Here is a 23,131-nt window from a genome sequence, read left to right on the forward strand (position 1 = left end):
CCTGTCAAACCCGGACGGGGGCGGGGCCTATCTTGGGCCCGGGCCGGGAGCTGTCACGTGAGGGTCGGTGGTCAGCTGACTGGGGCGCAAGTCCCGCAGGGATGTTACCCTCCGAGCCGGAGGATGCTGCTGACTGGTGGAGCCGAAGCCAGACACTAGCACCTCCGGGCGAGTCTTTGGCGGTGGGAACTACGATTGGCTTATGCGAGTCACGTGGGAAGTCGTGGAGCGCACCAGGAAGACTGGGGTGTCCTACGCGGAAGTATGCGCAAGCGCTGAGGCATCGCGTCGCCGATTGGCGGCCGTGAGTCACGGGCGGCGTGCGGCGGCTGGCGGGGGCGTGGCCAGGAGGGCGCGCGCCCCCTGCCCGGCCGCTGGTTGGCCGGCGCACATCACGTGGGGCGGGGCAGGGGGCGGTCCGCACCGGTGCGACGTCAACGCAGCCCGCTAAGCTCCCCCGACCTGTGCACCGAGGCCGGGCCTCGGCTGAGACCCCCGTGGGCCCGGGTGGGGCCGTCTGCTGAGCACCTTTGCGGCCGTCATGGACAACTCGGGGAAAGAAGCGGAGGCGATGGCGCTGCTGGCCGAGGCGGAGCGCAAAGTGAAGAACTCGCAGTCCTTCTTCTCAGGCCTCTTTGGGTGAGAAGCGCGCCGGGGGGTCAGCTGGGACCTACGCTGAGAGGACGGAGGAGTCATGGCCTGCAGCGGCGGAGGAGAGCCGCCGGGCTGGAGCCCAGAGGACGGGGGGAGGTTCCGTGGTCTGAAGGAGCAAGGGGCCAGGCGGCGGTAGCGCGGTTAGAGGAGAGACCGTCTGAGGTGTGGGGAGGGCCCTGGACCCAGGGCGCCCAAACCGAAGGGGACCAGCCAGGGAGGGCAGCTGGATCGCGGAGCCTTCTAGAGTTCTGGGAGAGCCTGTGTGCAGGATCCCTCACGGGCACGGTGGGGCCTGGGACTGAGGGCATCTGCCCGGCCGGTGACCTTTCCCAGGCGCTGCAGTGGATTTGCATGAGCTCTGGGCGGTGGGGGTGAGGGGGTCAGGGCTGAGGCCATCCTGGGGGTGAGGAGCCCAAGTCTGAGGGGTGTGACGGTGCCTGAGAGAAAGCTGCATGGCCTGGAGAAAGGGCTCGGGCTTGAGGTGCTGGAGAACATTGCGGATTCTAACGGGGGTCCTCTGTGTTGGGCCACTGTACCAGTACCTAAAGTGGCTGGCTTAGAAACGACAGAAATTTGTCTCTAGCAGTTTTGGAGGCTGGAAGTCCAAGATGAGGGCGCTGGCAGATTTCGCATCTGGTGAGGGCCTGCTTTCTCACAGACGGGGCTTGTCACTGAGTTGTGGAAGAGGCTGTGGAAGGGGTAAACGGGCGCCCTGGAGTCTCTTTTATAAAGGCACTTGTCCTGGTCATGAGGGCTATGCGTCGTGCCCTGATCGCTTCCCAAAGGCCCCCATCTCCTCATACCATCATCTTGGAGGTTAGGACCTGACACATGAATCTTGGGGGGACACAGTCCATAACAGAGCTACCTTTGGAGGGTTCCCACTTCCCTGTTAGGACCATAGCAGCTGGTGTGGGGGAGGGTGAAGGCACTGACAGGAGAAATACCAGATAGTATTTATTAAGTCCTCTGATTCTGAGTCAGACCCCGGCCAGGCACTTTACCTGTGTCTTTGCATTGAATCCTCACAGCATCCGTGTGGAGGTGGACAGGTCTATTTGCTTGGTTCCCCAGTAAGTGGGAGACGTGGGCCTGTCCGATCCCAGAGCTGCCTTGCTGCCACACTGATTTCTCCCTGAGGCTCATGTCCATTTCTGAACACTACACTTAGGAAGGATGTTGGCAAAAAAAAAAAAAAAAAAAAAAAAGGAAGGATGTTGGCAGACTTGGGTGTCTTAGGAGGCTCCCACCCTAAACTCCCTCTCTCTCTCTGCCTGACCTGGCAGTTTTTCTCCGAACATTTGAAAGAGCAGGTATATTCATCCCAGTCCCTTCCAGCTCTAAAAACAGTTGAGATGGTGCTGAGAGGGGAATGAGCAAGGGGAGAACAGAGGGCAGAGATACTGACCGGAGCCTGTCTGTCTGAGAGCAGGGAGTCTAGCAAGAGGTCAGCCCGGATGACTCCTCATGGCCAGCAGCCACTCCTGGCACCTGCTCCCTTTGGAACTGGGGTTTCATGTGTTCAGCATTTCACAGCTGCCTTTTTTTAAGGCCCCCGGTGGCTTTGGGGACTGGAGAAGGGAGTGTTGGGGCTCAGCTTGTCCCTCATGCCTTTTCCTCTCCTTTTAGAAACTTCAGCAGTAGCATTGCAAATTGAGAGGTCCCTGGTCACATTAGAGGGCCAAGTAGGATAGCCCCCACCTGGGATCCGGAGCAACCCTGTATCTTTGGATGTTACGGCCTTTGTTCTTCACTGTTTCTGGGAAGCCAGACACTAGAGGGCTTTGGGGCACCAGCAGCCCGCAAGGGAGGCGGTACCAGCCAGTTAGTAGATCAGAACTCTGTGTACCTTTCCTCTGGCTCCTTCCTCCTCCCTCAAGTCCCCAGCCAGAGCACATGCACCTGGGGCAGGGAGCTGGGGGGTGGGGGCAGTGGGGAGCAGCCCAGACTTCTATCTGGAAATAAAAAGCTGCAAAGTTCCTGAGTGAAGTGTAGTGAAACCACAGAAATGGGAGGGGAAGTGTGCTTCTTCCTGCTCCAAGGCTTCAGATGGATCCAGAAACTTCCCCACTGTGCCTCCTCTGGAATTATACAAGATTTAAACAGTGGTTGTGTTCCCTGGGGCTTGTCCTTGTCCCTGACACTTCCACCCTCTCCCCCTGCTCCCCCAGTTCCCCTGCCTACCGAAATCCAAGATAAAAACTTCTTCCCACTTGGATACCAATGTTAGTAGGAAGTTTTCTGCGTCTGTAAAATGAAAATCGTGGTAATACCTACTTCATGGAGTGGTTCTAAAAAGTAATGGAGAATGTGCTCGTGAAGTGGGGGCCACACAGTGCCTGACCCTGGTAAGTGTTTAGGTACTTAACTATTATCATTAAGTCCCATTACTGGAAGTTGAGCAGGAGGCACTAGAACAATAGGGATGATAGGGTGTTCTGTAGACAAAGAGCACGGAGCACATTCCTAAAGATTGAAAGGTGACAAATCAGTTCCTGTTTAAACTGCCTATAGATACCAGCAACCCCCCAGGAGCCCTGGAGGCTGGCTTTGTGAGGGAAGAATTGATGCCCAGGTAGGGTGGGTGGGCCCTTAGCTAAGCATGGTGTGGGAACCAGAGCTTCCAGCTCTGCTGAGAACTGCCTTCCACCTGCAGAGCATGCACTCAGCCCCATGGGCCTGTTTGCATTGGGCATTATAGTGACTCAAAGTGCCCTGCCAGCTGCCAGGCTCTGCAGCTGAAAACTCTCGTGCCCCTCGCCCAGTCTCAGAGTGGAGTCTTTCCTGAGGGAATGCAAGCTTTTGGGGGTGCCCAGCCATCATTTTGCTGCAATCCCAGGGTTCTGCCTTTCTCGATGGTAGGGACTTCGCCACCTGGTTACACAGAGCGTCCAGTGCTCCTGTTTGGGACAGGACAACTGAGAGCCACAGGTCTTCCAGAAGCAACTGTTAAAAAAGGGAAACACGTTTAGTTCTAGGGCTGCAATAAGGTCATCTTGTTGGGGTGTAGAGAGGCATCCGTAGGACAACTAGAGGAGTACCCACCTTGTCATTCACAGGCATGGCCCCTGCATCCAGCTTACGGTCAGGAAGGCAGCAACCCGTAAATAAGCACTATCAGCAGAATGTAGTAAGGGGTGGGGAGGAGGGCAGGTCAGAGGCCCAGAGCTCTTTGGATATCAGAGGAGGGTGCCACCTTGCCAACCTGGGGTAGGGAAGGAAAAGCCCACACTGAGATTGGAAATAGGTAAACAATTCTAGAATATGCTCTGTCAGCCTGACAGGAGCCAAGCTGAACACCTGCCGTGTGATTGGCACGCTCCCAGATGCTACCTGCGGGATTGCAAGAACCTCCGGCAGTCCCCACCGGGTATGGGAATCTTCCCCCAGTCACAGAGGGACCCGGGTCACAGAAGCCATGAGCCCACATTTTGAGTCCAGGCCTAACTACAGTCCTTGGTTTTTCCACCACCCCACGTGACTCTAGAATTCCCCTTGCCAGGTGGCCAGCAGCCCTCAGAGTGTGTTTCTCCTCCTTCACATAATAGCAAACGTTTGAGCACCTGCTCTGTTCTGTCCTCTCTGCCAGATATGTCATCTCTCATCCCCACAGGGCCTCTTCCCAGATCGGGTTCGTTGTCTCCATTTTACAGAGAAAGCAGCCGAGGCTCTGGGGTTGCTAGCCCAAGGTCACGCCATTGTCAAAGTGCCTGGAACTGATCTCAGCCCAGGTCCCCTGGTCCCCAAGTCGGCTCTGTTTCTGCTTCTTGCCTGTTAACAGGCATGTCACAAGAGCGTTCTGTGATGGTTGCAGAACTGGGCAGTTGGTGTGCAACAATTTTCTCGTCCTTTCATTCCTGGGGCCTGTGTGCACTGGGTGGGAGCCCAGGTTGTGCTCATACCCTTTAGGCCCAGGAGGACGGGGTGCACTGCAGAGTGGGGGTGGGGGGTGGCGGAAGAGGGTGAATGGCTTAGCCTTGCAGGTGGGGCAGGAGGAGATGCCAAGGGATCCCGCAGCTCACAGCTCAATGCGGTCAGTGGCGGAGCAGGGCTGGTGGCCGCCTGCTCCCTGTGCCAGGTGGACCTTCCTGTTTTCTAACGTTCCTTCCGCCTGCAGCACTGCTTGGGGCCTCTGGTGGGGGGACTGGTTTAAGGACTCCCTCCCTTGCCTAGAGGCAGCTCAGCAGGGCTCCAGCAGAGAGCAGCGTCTGCTCATCAGGTGAGGGAAATCTGCACAGCCTTGGCTGTTGGCTCTGTAGAGAGGAGGTGAGAGCGGGCAGGGACCCTGTCCACCTTCTCGCTTTCCAGAAGACCCTTGGACATGGGAAAGCAAGCCTCCCCCATCACTGAGTGAGTGAGACTCAAGGCAGAACTTAATCTCCAAGGCCTGAGTCCTGTCTCTGGGCCCTGTGGCTCCCTGGCAGCGTGAGTGTGGGCAAGCCCCTTGACCCCGCTGAGCCCCACTCTCTCCTCGGGGTAATACCCAGAGCGCTACTGTGAGGAAGCCTGCGCCTCCTACCAAGCCGTTATAATCAAGTAAAGGAGGTGTGTAGAGCAACATGAGAGAAGGTAAGGGTGGGACAGGCCCTGGGATCCGTTCTTCCCCGTCCAGGACTCTGGCCAGAGAACCAGAGAAGCCCAAGGCGGTGGCTGTGGCACAGGAGGGACAGCGAAGGTCAAAGACCTAAAATGGGACTTCCTCTCTCCGCCCTGCCCTTTGAGGCCCTAGGAAAGTGCAGGTGGGCCGGGTGACCTGTTTCTGGCAGCCAGGAAGTGCCCAGGGGGTGGAGGAAGGAGCGAGGGAGGCTGAGACTCTGCCCTGCAGACCCCCCTGGCCTGAGGCCCACTGAGCCCGTCTGTGCATTGCTGGCACCGCTCGCTCCTCTCCATATGGCAGTCGCTGGAGGTTGGTGGCTGTGCCTGGGAGCCCTGAGCCTGCTTCCTCCGCCTGGGGAGGGGGCAGAAAGCAGAGCTGAGTGGGTAATTATAGACAGCCGTGCACCAGGCTGGCCCAAACCAGTTCCCTCTATTCCCAGCGTGACTTGGTGCTGGAGCTGCGGGATGGGGAGAGCTAAGCAGAGGCAGCTGGGGGGTGGTGGTGGTGGGGTTATCAGCGGGGGAAGGGCAGTCAGCTGTCACCTATGTTGCCACTGGGCTCTTCAGGAGAGACAGGCCCAACTAGCTTTTCTGGATCTCCTGCAGGAGGCCTTGGAGGAGACCTGGTTTCTTCCCCCAAAGGGAGTTTGCCACTCTGATGAGTGCTCTGAGCCACCCTAACCTCAGGGACAAGGCTTGTAGGAAACTGCAGATTTACCGTGCAGGGAGGCAGCTTTGTAGAGCACCCGGAGCTGGGGACTTCTCCCTTCTGGGCACTCTCCCTGCCAGAAACCTCCCTGTTACATTACAACAGGGCCTCAGCCCTGGAGTCTCTTTTATAAAGGCACTTGTCCTGGTCATGAGGGCTCTGCGTCGTGCTCTCATCGCTTCCCAAAGGCCTCCACCAGGGAGGTCTCCCGCCTGTCTCTCCAGCCTCATTTTCTACCCCTTCCCTGCATGGTAGCCAGCCTGCCCGCCGCTCTTCCTTGAACCTGAACCGGCCACACTTGTTTCTGTCCTAGGCTTTTTGCACCTGCTGTGACTGCTGTCTAGAATGCTCTTCCCTCTTTCCACAGGGAGCTCCTGAGTCATCTTTGAGGACCAAGCTTAAATCTTACATCCTCACTGTGGCAGCTTGCCGTGATCTGCCCATCCAGGGAGGCCCCTCCTCCCCCAATCCCTCTAGTGCTTACTCACTCTGAAATTTTCTTGCTGATTTCCTGTTTACTGAGGGCCAGGTCCTTCTCCTTGGTTTACTGCTATTAACTGCAGTGTCTGGCACATAATAAATGCTCACCTTTGTTTCCCAGGTGAGTAAGTGGCTGTGGGAATGGCTTCTGTTTCAGGATGGACCAATGACCCTGGGCAAGTCACTCATCCCCTCTGGGAACTCCACCTCCATCTCTAAAAGAAGAGGATGGAGTTCCAGAGATTCCCCTGTTGTCACTTGGCATGGAAATGGCCAGGACCCAAGTCCTGGGAGGAGGCAGGCCTGAGCAGACATTAATCCCTCTGGTTTTCCCACTACACAGTTAGAATCGTTGACCCAGTGCAGGGCTGGCGTGGGATCACAGAATTTCAGCCCGGCAGCTGACAGCCTTTGTGTTCTGTGTTCACTCTGTCCCACTGAGCTGAAACAAACCAGCTGGGGCTGACTCTGTTCATTGTTGATCACCCCGCTTTGGGCCTCTCAGTGGGACAAACCATTTCTGCTCATCCAGGAGTCTGAGTTTTTTTTTTGTTTTTGTTTTTGTTTTTTGTTATTTTCAGAGAATGGCTGAATCTGGCTAGAACCTTGTCATTCCCACAAAGAAGGGAATGATGAGCTAGGGGATCCACAGGATGGAGAGATAGGATATCGGTCTATGAACGCATCCATCTCCTTGAAGTCTGAGAACATTCTAGTGAAGGTCCCCTAGAGGATTTTGTTGGTAGGCTCTAAAGGCCCCTATGCCTGTGCAAGTCCCTCGCCTCTCCAAGGCCAAGAGTGGGTTCAAAGAGGTCACTCCAAGCAGAGGTGCCCAGGCCAAGGTGTGTCAGGCCAGCTGGGGTAAAGTTTGCCAGAGAAGACCCTGGGACCCAGCAGGGTGAGCGTGGGAGTGCATTCCTCAGGGGCCACTTCCTGTGGAATAGCAGAGGGTAGAGGAGACAGCATCAGTGCAGCCCCAGAAGGTTCTAAAGAAGAACCTTACCTGGCAGTGATGTGGATTCAGAAGGCCGGGATTCCAGCCCTGGCCAGCCAGCTAGCCTGTCCTGGGGTATTTACCAACTGACACAGCCTGACTCAGAAGAGAGGTCATTGGCTGGCTGCTTTCCAAGCGGTTGGTTTAGATCAGCTTTTTCATCCCCAATTCACCTGAGCTTTCTGAATCACCTGAGGCCATTGTTTAAAAACCCTGATCCCAGGCCCCACCCGGACCTACTGAGCGAAATCTTCTGGGAGGGTGGCTTAGAGGTCTGACTTGATTATTGTTAGCCAGGAACTCCTGTGATTCAGTGGAATAGACAGAAGGAAGGAGCATTGTGAACACAACTCCCAAAATTACCCTGGAGGCCTTCCACGGCCACAGCTGGGGCTGGCTGGTTTCCAGGTCCAGTGGACATGGGTCAGGGGTGGGGGGGACAGGACCAATGATTTGTGTGGCTTTTTATTGGAAAATACCTCTCTTTTCTTCTCTTTCCACACAAAACACTGACGTCAGCGAAGAGAATCTGAAATTCATTTGGAACTGAGCATGTGGGTTTTTTTCCTACTGGTTTATGTGGGCCATGGGATTTGGAACAATTGCAGAGACCACAGACCCCATGGGCTGAGGCGGGTTGCGTTATTGGAGGTGGGAGGATAGAAATGTGGCTGAGACTCACAGACAAGGTGCTCATGAAGGGTCCCCCCAATTCAGGAAGAGCTTCATCTGCACCGCTTGGAGATCAGGAGGGCAGAATAAAGCCCAAACCGAATGCTCACTCTCTCTCTCTCTCTCTCTCTCTTTTTTTTTTTTTTTTTAAATATACTCCTCCGTATTTCTCAGGCCCCTACTCTTGCACAATAAGTTCTTTGAAGGTGGTTTTGCTATTTTAAATAATTCTGCACTGAACATCCTTACGACTTTTCTGATGCATTTCTCGGGGTAGATGGCTAGAAATGTAATTCTTTGCTGGACAACAGAACCAAATGTAAATCTTGATATTTAAAATGATCTATATATGTACGTATTTTTGTATGTATTATATAAATATATTTTAGCAGATAGAAAATAAGAAAATTCAGACAGTACAAAGGAGGAGTGTATGGTGATGAAACCTTGTTTCTCATGCCTGGTCCCCAGTTTTGTAGACCCCACCTTGGAGAAAAAAGGTCGTGACTAGTTTTTTGCATATACCTGCTCTGTTTTGAGTTAGTAATGGCACCCTCATAGGGTTGAGGGGTCTTCCCTGAACAAATGCAGCATGCAGGGCACGGGATTCAGGGAGATGGACAAGGCATCCAGAGCTGAGTTCCTCCCTGAGGATGCTTTGCAACCTCCTGGGTGGGGTGGATTTGCAGAGAGCCTGGAAACCAGCGGTCACTGAACAAAAGTGGAAGAGGCCATCAGAGACAGGACTCACGGGGAGATCAGGAAGGCTCCCCACAACCATGCTGAGTCGGGGTGGCCCAGGCCTCCCCAGGGAGGGCCCCGGCACTCTGCATTCAGTGTGCCTTTGTGCAGAGGGAGCAGGGGGCCACGGGCTTGGTCTCCTCTGAGCCCTCAGCAGAGGCCTGAGCTGCAGCAGGCTTCACAAAGGCATGGGGGTGAGGATACGTCTCCCCTGTCACCGGGGGCAGAATGCTGGCTTGTTTTTCACTACCAGACTCATGTGTTTCATCTCCTTTTCTCTTCTTTCCCCAGAGGCTCATCCAAAATAGAGGAAGCATGTGAGATCTACACCAGAGCAGCAAACATGTTCAAAATGGCCAAAAACTGGAGTGGTATGTGATCTCGGCTAGAACCCCTTCATGCTCGTTTCTCCTCTTCCCTCAGCTTCCGGTCCTGAAGTCCTGGCTCATGGGCTACCCTTACAGCCCCCTGTCTGGCAGCAGAAACCCATCAGCCTGCCATCGGCTCACTTCAAGCCCATGGAGTTATTGTACTGGGTCACGGGGTTTGGCTAGAGGGCTCTAAGGGTAGGGATAAATAGGTTGTTGAATCCAGATAGCTCTTGGAGTGGTTTCTCCTTTAATTCAATGTCCGGTTTCCCCGGAAACTCCTGGCTCATGTTTTTATCAGCATCTGAATTCTGGGCCTGGGAAGCCATTCCAGTGTTCCAGTAGTAACCTTAAACATTAACCATTTCTCGAGTGTTCCCCTAAGTGCTGAGTATGTGCTACTTGATTGAATTGTCACAGCAGCCCCATGAAGGGCACTGCAATTAGTTTGTTGGAAACTGAGTCTTGGCTCAGCCCCGTCCCTGAGGTGTCACGACTAGTAAGGGTCAGAACCAGAATTCAGAGAACAGAGGTCTGACTCTGGAGCAGAGTGCTTAACCTGTCCTTGTGTGGCTTCTTGACCTTTACAGCCAGAGTGACTTAGGTTCATGGCATGGCTTACCCTGGCCACGTGGCCCTGGGGGAAGTTACTTGGGCTCCTCAAATCCAATCCCTCCTCAGTCCAACCACAGGGACAGCAGGAATCCCAGCCCTGTGGGGCTGTGGTATGGACTAGTGGAGATCCAGCGTCACCAGTGAGGGCAGCCAGCACTCAGTAGACGTGATGTCTGTGAGCTCCACATCCGTCATGCGCGTTAGCGACACCACCTCCCACTTTGGGATGGAAGGAAAAGCTCTCTCAGGACACTGAGAGATGTCTGCTGATGACAGCAGATGAGCTGCTGATGAGCAAACTTAAGGAGCCAGCCATGAGGTGCCAGCCACAGCCTTCTGTGTGCCCTTGCTCCAACTAGGGGAGCACACATGATGGCAATGTCATATTCTGCTGGAAGGGCCTCCATCCATCTGGAAGAGGGCATCCCAGGTCATGTGCCTCCAGAGAAACTCACAACATATATTGGTGGGTGGAGTGTGACCAGAGTCACGGCTCCTCTGACCTGGCTGTGAGGCTGTGGTCGGACTCTGGCGAGGTTGGCGCTTGGCTGGCTCCACCAAGGAGAGGTGGGCAGGCAGGGATGGGCTCCTAGAGATCAGAGAGGCTGGAAGATCTAGAGGAGAGCTTTGAAAATCTAGCCCATCAGAGCTCATCGAGGCTGATCTCATTACGTTACCCTGCCTTGCACATCAGCAAGATTGGATCAAGGAAATCGAGCAGAGACAGGTTTGGGATCCAAGGAGGAACTTTCTTACCCAGAAGGAGACAAAGCCTGGAATGGGACCCTGGAGGCAGTCTGGAAGCCCAGGGTGAGACAGATTCTCCCCGTTTTCTGAGAATGCTTTTGGTTTCCTGGAAATTGGAAGGGTTTTCCCTGAGCTGTCACCAAATACATTGTACACAAAGCCACACACCATGTGTAATTTCATGCTCCCAAACTAATAAGGTGCCAGCAGAAAAAGAATATTTCTTCATCACGTAGATGTCACTTTGCCCCTAAAATTTGGCACTTCCCCAGGCCCCAGCCATTCAAACAAAAGTGCTGGGCTGTTTTCTCATTTTTCTCCAGTGATGCTGCTTTTCTGGAAATTATGCTGTCACGTTTGAGCCCTTAAAAAATAAATCAGACATAATGGAAACTGGGCTGCTTTGTCTTCCCTACTCCTCTGAAGTTACAGGATGGGGCCAGGCGCTCTGGTCCCCTTCCAGTTTAGGAATTCTGTAATCCCAATTCAGCTGGAGTAGGATGAAGGGAAGCGTAACCTCAGGTGGAGACTGGCTGAGCCGGAAGTGGGTGTTGGAGCTTCCAGTTAGCACAGTCCTATCCCTGCTCTCCAGCCTTAGAAGAGGAGAGATGCCATAGTCTCCTGCAAGCTGCAAGGCAGTATGGGAGGCAGACTGGTGACCCCAGTGGCTTGTGGCCAGTGCAGGATAACAGCATGCAGCTAGGCAAAGGACAGAAAAGGCTTCCCATGTGGTCTCCACCAGCCTCTGCCCGTGGGCGCTTGTCCCCATACACTGGAGTTCCTGCTGTCCCCTGGGGCCACTGCTGGGGTTAGCTGGGGATAGTTTATATATCCTGCAGAGCTCTTGGCCCAGTCTGCCTTCTCCTTGGATCTTTAGAAGTGGGTGGCCCTGGAAAACTGGCAAAGGCTGGGATCAGAGCAATGGGATTTTAGCTGACCTCAGCCTGGCTCTCTCTATATATACATGGGGCTCAGGGGCTTCTCCCCAGTGCTGCTTCCTCCTCCCTCCCTAGTCTACCTCACGGGTCTTCAGAAGTCTCAGTCCAGGGGCCAGGAAGCCTGAGGTTGAGGCCTTCACCTCAGCTCACCCAGGCCAGCCACTTCCTCACTCAGGCCCCACTGCATTCTAGAGAGCCACCCCCAGGGCAGCGTCTGCATGGCTCCTGACAAGCGGAGCCCCACTCAGGCTGAGCTCACTGTTTTCTGTTCCAGCTGCCGGAAACGCTTTCTGCCAGGCAGCCCAGCTGCACCTGCAGCTCCAGAGCAAACATGACGCGGCCACCTGCTTTGTGGATGCCGGCAATGCCTTCAAGAAAGCTGACCCCCAAGGTGAGCCTCCAAGGGTCACTGGGGCCCTGGCTGCCCCCAGCACAGACATGACTGAACCCTCTTCAGGGAAGGCTTCGGGTTTCCGCGAGGCTCCAGTTTTCTCCAGGGGCCCAAAGCATACCAGAGGCTGGCAGGGAGACGCTTGTGCTTGAACTTCAGAATTGGCTCCCTTCCGGTTGGCATTTGCATCCCCGCTCCAAGCCTCTGCCGCCTCCCCCCCCCCCCACCCCTACTTTGTGTGCGCAGCTGATGGCTTCCCTCCTGGAGCCTGGGAGCATTTGGGAGTGGGAGTTACATTGCAGACCCACCGCATGCCAAGGAGAGACGAAAATCTGTTCTGTTGTCAGAATTAACATGCAGAAGGGGGTGGGAGGGGGTTCTGAGACCAGCCAGGTAGGAGTTGCTGCCGAAAAAGGAGCGGAAATTATCCTAACCTGGCTTCCCTACACCCTGGGGGGGGGGGGGGGGGGGCGGGTGTGGAGAATCAGAACAGAGCCCTGGATGGAGTTGCCAGAGAACAAGTTACTTAAAATGAGGAAGTGTTGGGGATAGAAGCCCAGTTTGGGACTGACTCATGGTGAGAAAACCATTTGTCCCACTGGGCTCGTCCTGAAGCAGAGGCACAGCCCAGTGGGTACCAGAATTTTGGATTTCAGGGAGCTGGGATTTTCTTTTTTTTTTTTTTTTTTTTAAATCTCTGTGCCAGACACAGGTTGCTGACTTTCTTAATTTTAGCAAGCCAAGACATTTTTTTTAGGAGACAATCTATTGTTACTATTCTCTTGTGAGAGAATAGGGAATAGGTGAATGTTTTAAGAAAAAAAGAAAAAAGGAGATGCCTTATCTTGGAATAAAGGGGCTGCCCTTCCCAAGAGGACAGTTTACACCCAGGTCCAGAGGTGTTTGTAAGGCTTGGTGAACCCTAGTTCCCGCCCCAGTGCTGGGGAATTGTTGGCAGATCTGTTACTACTACCAGGGACACGTAGTTCCCAGTCAGGGATTTGATCTCTGCAGACCAGATAGCTTTTCTGTGTCCACAGACTTGACCAGTCACTGCCCTGGAGCTGAGTATCTCACAGAGGTTGGCCTGAGGGTCACATGGCGGGCCCAGGCTCGCCAAGAGCCAGAGGGGAGTCCCTGTGACCAGGTGGGTCATGTGAGGATGAGGACTCAGGGCAGCCTCAAGTCACCCAGGGATGTCTGTCCCCCCTCCCCCTGCCAACCAGCTTTCCCTTTGGTCCCTGGGGAACTGGCGCTTCCTGGAGATGCCACCGTAGCATCTGTGATGTTCAGCTGCTGCTCCAGAGTGACTGGAAGGACTCGTTTCTGGGGCGGGAGTTGAGTGTCAGGCTTCATGACACGTGCATGGCGCCCTTTGCTCTTTAAACAAAAACCCCAGCACTTCCCTTGGATGGGCCTCCACCCGGCGCCGCCGTGATGTTGTGCCTGTGATGTTGCGTCTATAGGTCCTTCAGTGGCTTTTGATCTGAGCTTTTTCAGCTGGAGGCAAGGCTCTGCAGGGGGTGTGTTGGATGCTGGGGCCTTGGGAAGGGCCGCAGCCCCATGCCTGGCCTCAGGAAGTGCAGAGCATGGCAGAGGTGTCCCATGCCAGTGAAAGCAGCAGCAGTTATGTCTGCTGATATGGCCATGGCCATTGTGGGGCCCAGAGGCCAGCTTGGTTTCTCCAGGGATCAGCAAGCACGGTTTATTGCCCTGGGAGCTGAGGCACAGGGAGGGTGTGTTTGGGATGGGAATTACCTTTCAGGGAGCAAGAGAAGCAGTGATGAGGAGGGGAGCCTAATTTGGGCCCAGCCCAGAGTGAGTACCTTAGCTGGAGTGCCAGGTTCTGGCAGGGAGGGGCACGGGAGCAGTGTCCCAGCACTGCCGCCTCACAGCCTCCCCACCCTAGTAATGGTTTGTGGGGCGTGGGGCTCCGCGTGATCTCCTAAGTCTAGATGGAGCCCGTTCCCCTGTAACCTCAGGCAGTCACTTCATCTTTTGGGGCATCCATGAACTGATCTGGTAAGGCAGAGACCACATGTGAGAAAAAGCACAGACCTGGCCAGCATGATACCTGGTATGTGATAAACATCTAGTGAGGGGTGGCTCTAGGCTCCCATCAGAGGCCTAACCTCCTCCCCTTGGCCATGTGTCTTGTGAAATGAAGCACAAGGGACCCACCTGGAACCCCTCCAGGTTTCCCCCAGTGGGTGGCTAGCTCCCTAGGGCCTTGCTGGTCACCTTGGCCTCCTCAAAGACCTCTGTCCTGTGTCAGCACCTCCTACGGGAGTCCTGGAGGTCCCTCCCCACAAGAGGCAGCTGGTGCCCAGCCTGCACAGAAGGCCTGTCAGCGTGCTGTCTCTCTGTGAGTCTGCCCAGAATGGTGGACCAGGGGGTGGCCTGCCCTGGTGGCTGGAAGGGAAGGCGGGGGCGTGATGCCCATAGCTGTCGGTGATTCCCCTGTTTACCCACCACTGCCAGCCGCTCTGGAGGGACTCAGGCCAGGGAGGCCTCTTACCCCAGCCACCTGAGAGCCAGGCCCAAGGCTCTGCGTGTCTACATTACTGGGTGCCTACTGAGTACCAGACACGGCAGCAGCTTTTTTTAACCCATTCCTCTTGTTTGCTTCTTCAGTCTGTCCGGTTGTACCCAGAAGGGCTGAGTCCCAGGCTTGATGTGGGAAACCGCAGCTGGACCCAGAGGCCACTAGAGCACAGTGGAGGGTGGGGAGAGGGCCCTGGGTTGCAAGGGTCCCAACTCCTGGTGTGCCTAAGCCAGCGCCTTCCCCCGCTCTAGACCACAGCACCACCAGCCCCCCAGCCTGGGCTAGATCTTGTCCAGGGGAGCTCTGGCCACTCATCCTCTAGGTCCCAGGACTGAAGGGACCTGACTGAAGATGAGCCAGTCATATCCAGTGTGTCAGCAGCTTGTCTGCCAGCACTTGCTGGGGTGTCAGCTGGCAGCCTGCCACTTTCAGGGACAGGTATCCCCGAGCCAGGAGCAGGTGTGAAGGGGACTTAACCCCATGAATCCATGTTGCCGCCTGGGGGTGAGCCTTCTGCCCCCTGCCACTCCAAGGGCCATGCCTTGTTGACAGCACTCCAGCGCCAGCACCAGCAGGCCTGGGGCAGCAGCTGTGGGGGAGCCTGTCCTACCAGAAGAGCTCACAGCCTCTCTCCCCCGCCTGGGCTGCTCCTCTCACTGGGAGCAACCTGTGCCACCTCTGAGCATATGTGCAGGTGCCAGGTTGGGCTCCCTGGTATTCCAGAAGAGGGAGCCGGTGAGTCTCCCTGTTGGCCACAGGCACCGCCTGGTGTGGAGAATGGAGCAGGGGTGGGACTTGCAGAGCTGGCTCCCTGCAGCCCAGTGGGCTAGCTCCTTATCAGTTAGCGTCGTGTTACAACCAACCGATTGCTGGTTCCTGAGTTCAAAAATGCTCTGTTTCAAAATATGTTGCGTGTGTTCAAACGAGACTACTTCCAGCCATAATTTTTTTCTGTGTTCTCTGCCTTTTCTGTGACTCTGCCTCCTTTTTGGCCTTGTTTTCTTCTTTGGTGCCCCGGGTTTCCAACTGTCTGCCCCAGAACCTTGACAGAATGGTGTACATTCTCTGAATCTTCCTGGCATCCCCAGAGGCCTTTCAGAATCAGACCAAACCTGTGAGCCCTCCCTCCCCCAGAGCACTGCTCTGAGATACTCACCTTGCACATGTAAATTTGGGGGGGGCTTTGTGGACTCCCTGAAGGTACAGCCACAGGTCTGAGGCTGAGAGCCTCTGTTCACATATCCCCCACCCCCACCCTACCGAGTCTCAGGTAGTGAGTTATTTAGCACCATAAGAGCAGGCACTAGGTTCGGCCCTCCTTGGCCTCTACCCAGTGGGCCCAGCTGACTAGGGGTCATCCTGGATGGTAGGATGAACTTCTAGCTCCACCCCACCTCAGAGCCCACATCCTGGGTCTGTCCAGGCTCTCTGTCCTCTTCCCCACACCTCCCCCCACACCTTTTCCTCTGAGATGCATTTAAAAAAATCTACCCTGAGAGCTCATCTCTGTCTGCTAGAAAATGCCTCCCACTCATGCTGCTCTCTCCTCCAAATAACGTGTCAAAAGAATAAAAAAGCCTCCCCAAATTTAAGGTCTTGGGAGAGGTAGTACGGCAAAGGTAGCTGAATATCTCCCCTTGTGGGCCTTCCTGGTGTTTGCTGTGTTGGGGGTCTTGTGGTTTGAGGAGCAGACGAGTGGCGGGCAAGAATCAGTGATGGAGAATCTAGCTGAAGGGGCCTGGGTATCATGGCATCCAGCCCCCTCCTGCCATGGACAGAGGCCAGGCAGGTGCAGGGGACATGGCTGATGCAGGATCCTGCAGTGACACAGTGGAACTTGGGCCTTCCAGCTTGGCCACCTCCGATCCCACCTCTCCCCCTCTCCAGCACCACTTGTGGAGAGCAGGGCCTTAGTGGGCCTGGCTCAGAACGCCCACGGGAGGCTGGCCGTGAGCCTGTGGTTCTGTCCCTGGGGCTGCTGGGAAGGTGGTGGCATTGTGGCAGCCCTGAGGGAGAGGACAGCCCTCGGCAAGTCAGGGTCTACACAGTCCATTTCTCTGAGCACACTACCTGGGACTTGAGGATCCCCTTCACCTCCCCTCCCAGCCATGACACCGCAGCCCTGGCAGCTCCGTGTGCCTGGTGTTCTCTGCAGGCCACCGAGCGCCTGCCCTGCCACCACCTCCTGTCCTGGCTTCTGCTGAGATGACTTCTCTTCCTCATTTCTCTTCCTTGCCTCCCTTTTTCTCTCCCCAGAGGCCATTAACTGTTTGATGAGAGCGATTGAGATCTACACAGACATGGTAAGGGTTGCTGCCTGTCCTGTTCCGCTTCCTGCCCCACCATATTGCTCCAGCCTGCCCTCCCCAACCCTGGCACGAAGAGCAGGTAGGAGGGGGTGTGAGAGTGGAAGGAGTCTGCTCACCTGGGTTCTGGCAGCCCAGGGTTGGCTCAGCCCTGGCCCTGCCCCAGGGAACATCCCCATGACAGGAGAGGCCCAGAGGCGCCTCCGCCCGGGAGCCAGGACCAGGGACCAAGACGAGGCTCAGGCTCCTGTCCATTCTTGCTGCTTGTCTCTTCAGGTCCCTTCCCCAGGCGGGAACACAGTCCCGCCCCCTGACAGACCCCGGGCAATACTGAAATATTGTAGTGAGCACAGTGATAGCCACTACCATCTGTTGAACCCGACATTGTCAGCTGAGTGGTTTAATCCTCCCCTTCGATAGCCCTGCGGGGTGGGGGCCGTCCTCCATGTGACAGAAAAGGGGGGCCCAGACGAGTGATGTGACTTGCCCAGGGACACATGCCCACAAGCAGAAGTTGCTGAGACCCAGAACTAGGCCTTGCTGAGCTCAGAGCTTTGCCCTTTCCTGATGTCCCTCGGCAGGGGCAGGGGCTGTGGAGCAGCCCTGCGTGCCGAGTGGGCAGCCTGGCGCCTGGACGCCCACCGGGTGGAGGCCGGGGGGCTCAGCCCCTCTGGAAGCTAGAGAGCTAGAGGCTTCCTTGGGGAGAGCCATCGTGTCAATGGGGGAAGCTGGGGGTTGGCCTGTCAGTGGGGCGGCCTCCATGGCCACATTGGGGGCAAGGGGAGGCTTAGGAAGGCTGTCCCCTCCGCAGTAGGGATGCCTGGGCTGTCAGCCTGGTTTCTCCAGAGTGTTTACAGGTGATTCTAGGCTGGTCTTCCCCCCTCTCTGGGCCATCTGTCCCCAGGCCAGGCCCTCTGCCTGGTACCTGGGCCCCATTACCTCTGGCATTGCCTCGTCAACCTGTATCCCTGTGGACAGGAGAAACCCGGAGGCTGAATGTGGAGGGGTGTGACAAGGTCACCCCATCAGGGCTCAGTGAAGCCTCCCATTGGAGGCCTGTGCCCCTCAGTCTCCCGGTACCCTCTTGTACATGCCTCATTTGTGTGACTGAGGTGCAGGAACCCACTGGTTTTGGGGGCCCAGAAGAACAAGGAGGGGCAAGTGGGACGCTGGGAACATTACTCCATCAAAAAGGACCCATTCCTGTGTCCCACCCAGGGCCGGTTCACGATCGCGGCCAAGCACCACATCTCCATTGCTGAGATCTATGAGACGGAGCTGGTGGACATCGAGAAGGTGAGTGGCAGTCGGTGGCCCTGCCTGGCTGACAGTGGGGGAGGACTGCAGCAGCCTGTCTCCTCAGACTGGGGCTCGTCTGTCTGCTCTCTCCACCTGAGGCATCCTCTGGTGTCTGAGTACCAGAAAGGGGGTGTGGCGCACCGACAGAACTTGGGTAGAGGGCTCCTGCTGTGGCCCAGGCAGGGCCGGCCCTATGGTGGATCAAGGTCACATTGCCACCTCCTCACGCCCTGCCTCTCCCCGTGTCTCCCCAGGCCATCGCCCACTATGAGCAGTCTGCAGACTACTACAAAGGAGAGGAGTCCAACAGGTACCGGCTGTGGGCACCCTTCCCCCTTCCCTATACCCCCCCCACCCCACCCCTTAGCCCCCAGGCCGGCCACCACTGACCTCTGTCTCCTCCGCCCACCCTTACAGCTCAGCCAATAAGTGCCTGCTGAAGGTGGCTGGCTATGCCGCACAGCTGGAGCAGTATCAGAAGGCCATTGACATTTATGAGCAGGTGGGGACAGCCAGGGCTCTGGGGGAGGGCCCTGCACCCCATTTGCCCTTTCCTGATGTCCCATCATCTGCACAGTGCTCCCTCCCTCCCCCTGGCCACCTCTCCCCTCCCCTCCATCACCATCCTGGCACTCCCCTTGTCCTCACTGGCTAAACAGTTCACCACCCACAACCCCACAGGGAGTCCCCACCCTCTCCCTGTATGCTTCTCACAGAAAGCTTCCTGGGGGGGCCTGGGGGCCCAGAGGGAGTGGGAAGAGAATCCTTAAGGCCTGGGGTAGCCAGAGGGAGCTGAGGAGCCCACAGGGAGGGGTCAGAAAGCTCGTCCTTCACACACCATGGGAGTGACAGGGAGGGAGCATCACGTGGGGGCGCAGGCTCCCCTGGGCTGTGTGGGGAAGGCTGGGCGGTCCTGGTGGGTTCAGCTTGGCCAAGAGAAAGGCAGGCAGCTGGCCTCGGAGGAGTAGGGGGCGGGTGCCACCTCTCATGTTCCCGCAGCCTGCCGCCCCTCTGCCCACCGACGTGCCAGCCTCCTGTAGGGCCTGACAGCGGGGCCGCCTCCTCCCCACCATCTCAGGGGGTGGGGGGAGCCCACCGACACCGGGCTTTGGCCCTGTGACAGCACTCGCCCCCTGCCATACCCTGGTCTTTGGCTACCCACACACCACCGGCTGACTTCCTGGGGCTGGCCCTTGGCCTCCCTGCCCTTCGGGTCCCGGGTTGATGGGGCTTCATCCGGGACACAGATGAGGCTCCCAGCCGGCCCCCCGGTGCCTCTCAGTGACCCTGGCTCTCTGGCTGCCTGCCCAAGCTTATAGTGCCACCACCGCACCTCCACAGGTGGGGACCAATGCCATGGACAGCCCCCTCCTCAAGTACAGCGCCAAGGACTACTTCTTCAAGGCGGCCCTCTGTCACTTCTGCATTGACATGCTCAATGCCAAGGTGAGCTGGGGCCCAGTCGGACCACCCAGAGCGTCCCCCACCTCCCAGTGACCACCGTGGTGCACCATGTTTATCACTAGATCCCTTAATAGGGGTGAGCCCTCCCTCATGTCCAGCACCTGCCTGTCAGCTGTGGGCAGGAAATGCTTGTTCTCACCGATGTGCTCCTGTCCCAGGTGTCACCTGCCCAGTGTCTGTAGCTTTTGAGTTTATCCAGCTTCTCACTTACTTGGTGCCAGTGAGGGAGAGCACACTTTGAGTTTTTGCTGCATCCCTCGAGGTCAACACCACTGTCACCTGTTGTACAGATGATGACACTGAGGCTAAGACACAGGGACCCTTATTCAAGGTCACATGGCTGGATTCCAGATCTTTCTGACTCCCAGTGTCATGATTTGAACCATAGTTTGCGTGTCCACACCACCCCTTTTGAGGGCTGTTTGGCAAGACAGGAGTGAGTGGTGGGCGAGGGGGTGGGGAACTGCTGGGGGCAGGGAGCTGGAGTCTTCCAGGGTTCCACATTTCCTGGGGTCTCCAGCCACCGTGCCCTCCGCCACATGGAGTGTCTGAGCCCCACCACCACCCCTGCTCCCACTGGCTGCGTGTAAGAGCTCGCTCAGGCTCGGCCTCAGGCTGGTTCGCATCCCTGCCCCCATATACCCTGTGCCCTGAGCAAATCTTTCAGAATGGGGGTCACTCATTCCACCTTCCCTGGGTCCACATGATGGTTAAATGTAAGAAGTACCCAGCACCAGCCCTGCCCTGTAGGATGTATTCATAGGAGGCAGCTGTCATTTGTGCCCTGCCCTGGGCACTGGCCTAGGAGCCCCTCCCCACGCTTCCTCCACACAAGCTGTCTCTGCAGCCAGGTTTGGCCAAGTACAGCCCCAGGGAAGTACCCTCCAGGCACAGAGCCAGGTGACACTGGGGGAGGGGGAGGGAGAGGGGCGCAGAGCACTGCCTGGGGCCAGGTGTCTCAGATCCCCTTGGCTGTCAGGCCAGTGGCTCCAGTGGCCCGTCTTCATTAGCTTGTCCCCTTCCTTCCTTCCTTCTTTTCTTCCACCCTCGTGATGTCCAGCTCGCTGTGCAGAAGTATGAGGAGCTGTTCCCCGCATTCTCTGGTTCCCGGGAGTGCACGCTGATGAAAGTGAGTGCTGGGTGCTCAGCACCCTCTCCCCACCCTTTCCCTGTCTCTGGGCCTGGAGACTCAGCCAGGATTTGGGGCAGAGGACACCTGGAGTCTTAGGTTCTCCTTACCTACCGTAATCACCAACTAGGGAGGGTTCTTTTTTTTTTTTTTTTTTTTTTAATTTTTATTTTTATTTATTTATGATAGACATAGAGAGAGAGAGAGGCAGAGACACAGGCAGAGGGAGAAGCAGGCTCCGTGCCGGGAGCCTGACATGGGACTCGATCCCGGGACTCCAGGACTGCGCCCTAGGCCAAAGGCAGGCACGGAACTGCTGAGCCACCCAGGGATCCCCACTAGGGAGGGTTCTTAAGGGTCTTTTGTTTTTGTTTCGTTTTTCCCTCTTCTCCCATTTGGGCCTCTGTTCTCTCTCAATAAGAGAAGGTTCAGGTGGTGACGGAGGTAGGGGCAGACCTAGGAGGCTCTTGAATGCACACAGGCAGGGCTGGAAACCACCCCTTCCTCCCTCCCAGCACAGGAGCCCCCAGCCCACATCCCCCGATGGTGTGTGTGGGCCAGCCTTGGCCCCTAACCCCTGCCTGCCTGCCATCTTCTTGCAGAAATTGTTAGATGCCCATGAGGAGCAGAACATCGACAGCTACACCGAGGCGGTGAGTAGCCTGGGGCGGGGAGGGGCAGGATGGAGGGGGGCCCCCTGCTGAGACATGCTCTCCCATGAATCCCACCCTTTATCCCACCCTTTCTCCCACCCTTTCTCGCCTGGCCCTGGCTGTGAATTCCTTTCTCCTGTCAGCCCAGAATCCTCAAAGGGAGCCCCAGGGATACAGGAGGTGTTCCCCCTGTATTAGAAACCCCCCCTTGGAGGCAGAGCTGGGAGGCAGACCCGTGTCCATCTATCTGTTCCTGAAGGCCAAGTCCTTTGCCCCATTCAGAGTGCATCTAGGCTGCATCTGTCAAGTGTGGCTCCTGGGTACCCCTCAAGAACCCTGTACCACCCACGATAACAGAGATCAAAATCCCTCTGGTCCACCCTGCCCCAGACAGTGGGCAGGACATCGGGAAGCTCAGCCATGGAGAAGAGAGAAGTGGGGCCACAGCAGGGTGACAAGGTGCAAGTTCTCTCTCTGACCTCCTTCCCCGTGGCACTTGGAACAGGCCCTCCCATCTCCAGGACTGTTTCCCACCCAGAAAACAAGGAAGCTAGACCATTTTATGCTGGAGCATCTTTTTCTTTTTCCCCAAGGCAGCCTTAGAGGGAGCACCCCTCCCTTCGCTCCTCCTCAAGGAGGCTGGCTGGGACACATCTAGAGAATTTGGGGACCAGAAACTTGGACTGGGGACAAGGAGGGAGCCAGGCCCAGGTGTGGGACCAGCCCCCCTGTCACTTTCCCTTCCCTCCACGTGTCACAGGTGAAGGAGTATGACACCATCTCCCGGCTGGACCAGTGGCTCACCACCATGCTGCTTCGCATCAAGAAGACGATCCAGGGGGATGAGGAGGACCTGCGCTAAGCCCCACCCAGCCCCCTGGCACCTGTCTTCCTGCCCTGTCTTCTCTACCCCCGCGCCCCTCCAGCGCGTGAGCCCAGAGAGAGAGAGAGGTGGGGCCGAGACCTTGGCTGTGAGACCTTCCTTCCCTCCCCGTAGAGGAGTCTCCCCAAGACACAGTGCGGGCTCAGCCCTGCTTCGGGGCTCCTGAGGCCGGCCGGGCCTGCTGGCTGGACAGACCCCTCCTCTGTTCTTGCTGCATCCCTCACCTCCTGCCCGTTTATTTAAGCCCCCCAAAGATGCCCCTTCTCCATCCCGAAACACAGAACCTGACACAGACCTACTTGCTGTGGGTGCTGCCAGGGGTGGGGGTCAGCACCTGGTCCCCCATCTCCTGAGCAGCCGAGGCGTGAGGCTGGCTTTGGTCTTGCCCACTTGTCCTCCAGCCCAGCTCCGAGCACATGTAGCCACTGAGATTTGCTCTCACCTCAGGGGTGGGCTCCTTCCCCTTCAGTGCCAGGAACCACCACCCACCCCCAGCCTCCTGCAGCCTTGACCTCTCAGGATAGACCCCAGGCCTTGGAGCTCAGAGGGTCACCCCTGCACCCACCCCTCCATCTGCTCCTTCCCTAGTGCTTTGAGGTTTTGTGGTTAGAAGCTGCAGCTGGCCTAAGGAAGAAAATAAAAAAGAACACTTTGCATGAGTCTCTCTTTCTCCTCACGTCTGCTGCCCCCTTCTCCCTTAAGGGCTGCTGTCCTGTCTTCCTGTCCCTCCTGGTCCCCACCTGGGACTCCAGGCACACTGTGGGAAAGAAGAGGGCGAGCATGACTGGGAGACAGGGCTGTGTCAGAGGCCCTGGGGATGGGTGGCTCGGGGAGGAGTCACGGGCTTGAGAGTCTGGGAGTGCCTGGCTTGATCCAGTGGCATCTGGGTTCTGCAGGCCTCGGTTTCCAACAGTGGGATGGTGGGTGGCAGTACCAGCCCTCAGCCA

The 23,131-nt window shown here is 56.7% G+C and overlaps 1 protein-coding gene across 1 annotated transcript; it reads left to right on the plus strand.

Annotated features, from left to right (window-relative positions):
- Nucleotides 1–391: 391 nt before the first annotated feature.
- NAPA (NSF attachment protein alpha) lies at nt 392–22,838 on the plus strand. The gene is made up of 11 exons (XM_072773470.1): nt 392–639; nt 9,138–9,217; nt 11,789–11,905; nt 16,707–16,753; nt 17,975–18,052; nt 18,310–18,365; nt 18,473–18,557; nt 19,397–19,501; nt 20,580–20,648; nt 21,251–21,301; nt 22,062–22,838. The coding sequence occupies exons 1-11, from the start codon at nt 542–544 to the stop codon at nt 22,161–22,163; spliced, it is 888 nt and encodes a 295-aa protein (XP_072629571.1). The 5' UTR covers nt 392–541; the 3' UTR covers nt 22,164–22,838.
- The last annotated feature ends 293 nt before the right edge of the window (nt 22,839–23,131 follow it).

This window comes from Canis lupus, chromosome 1, assembly GCF_048164855.1.
Source record: "Canis lupus baileyi chromosome 1, mCanLup2.hap1, whole genome shotgun sequence".
NCBI lineage: Eukaryota > Metazoa > Chordata > Mammalia > Carnivora > Canidae > Canis > Canis lupus.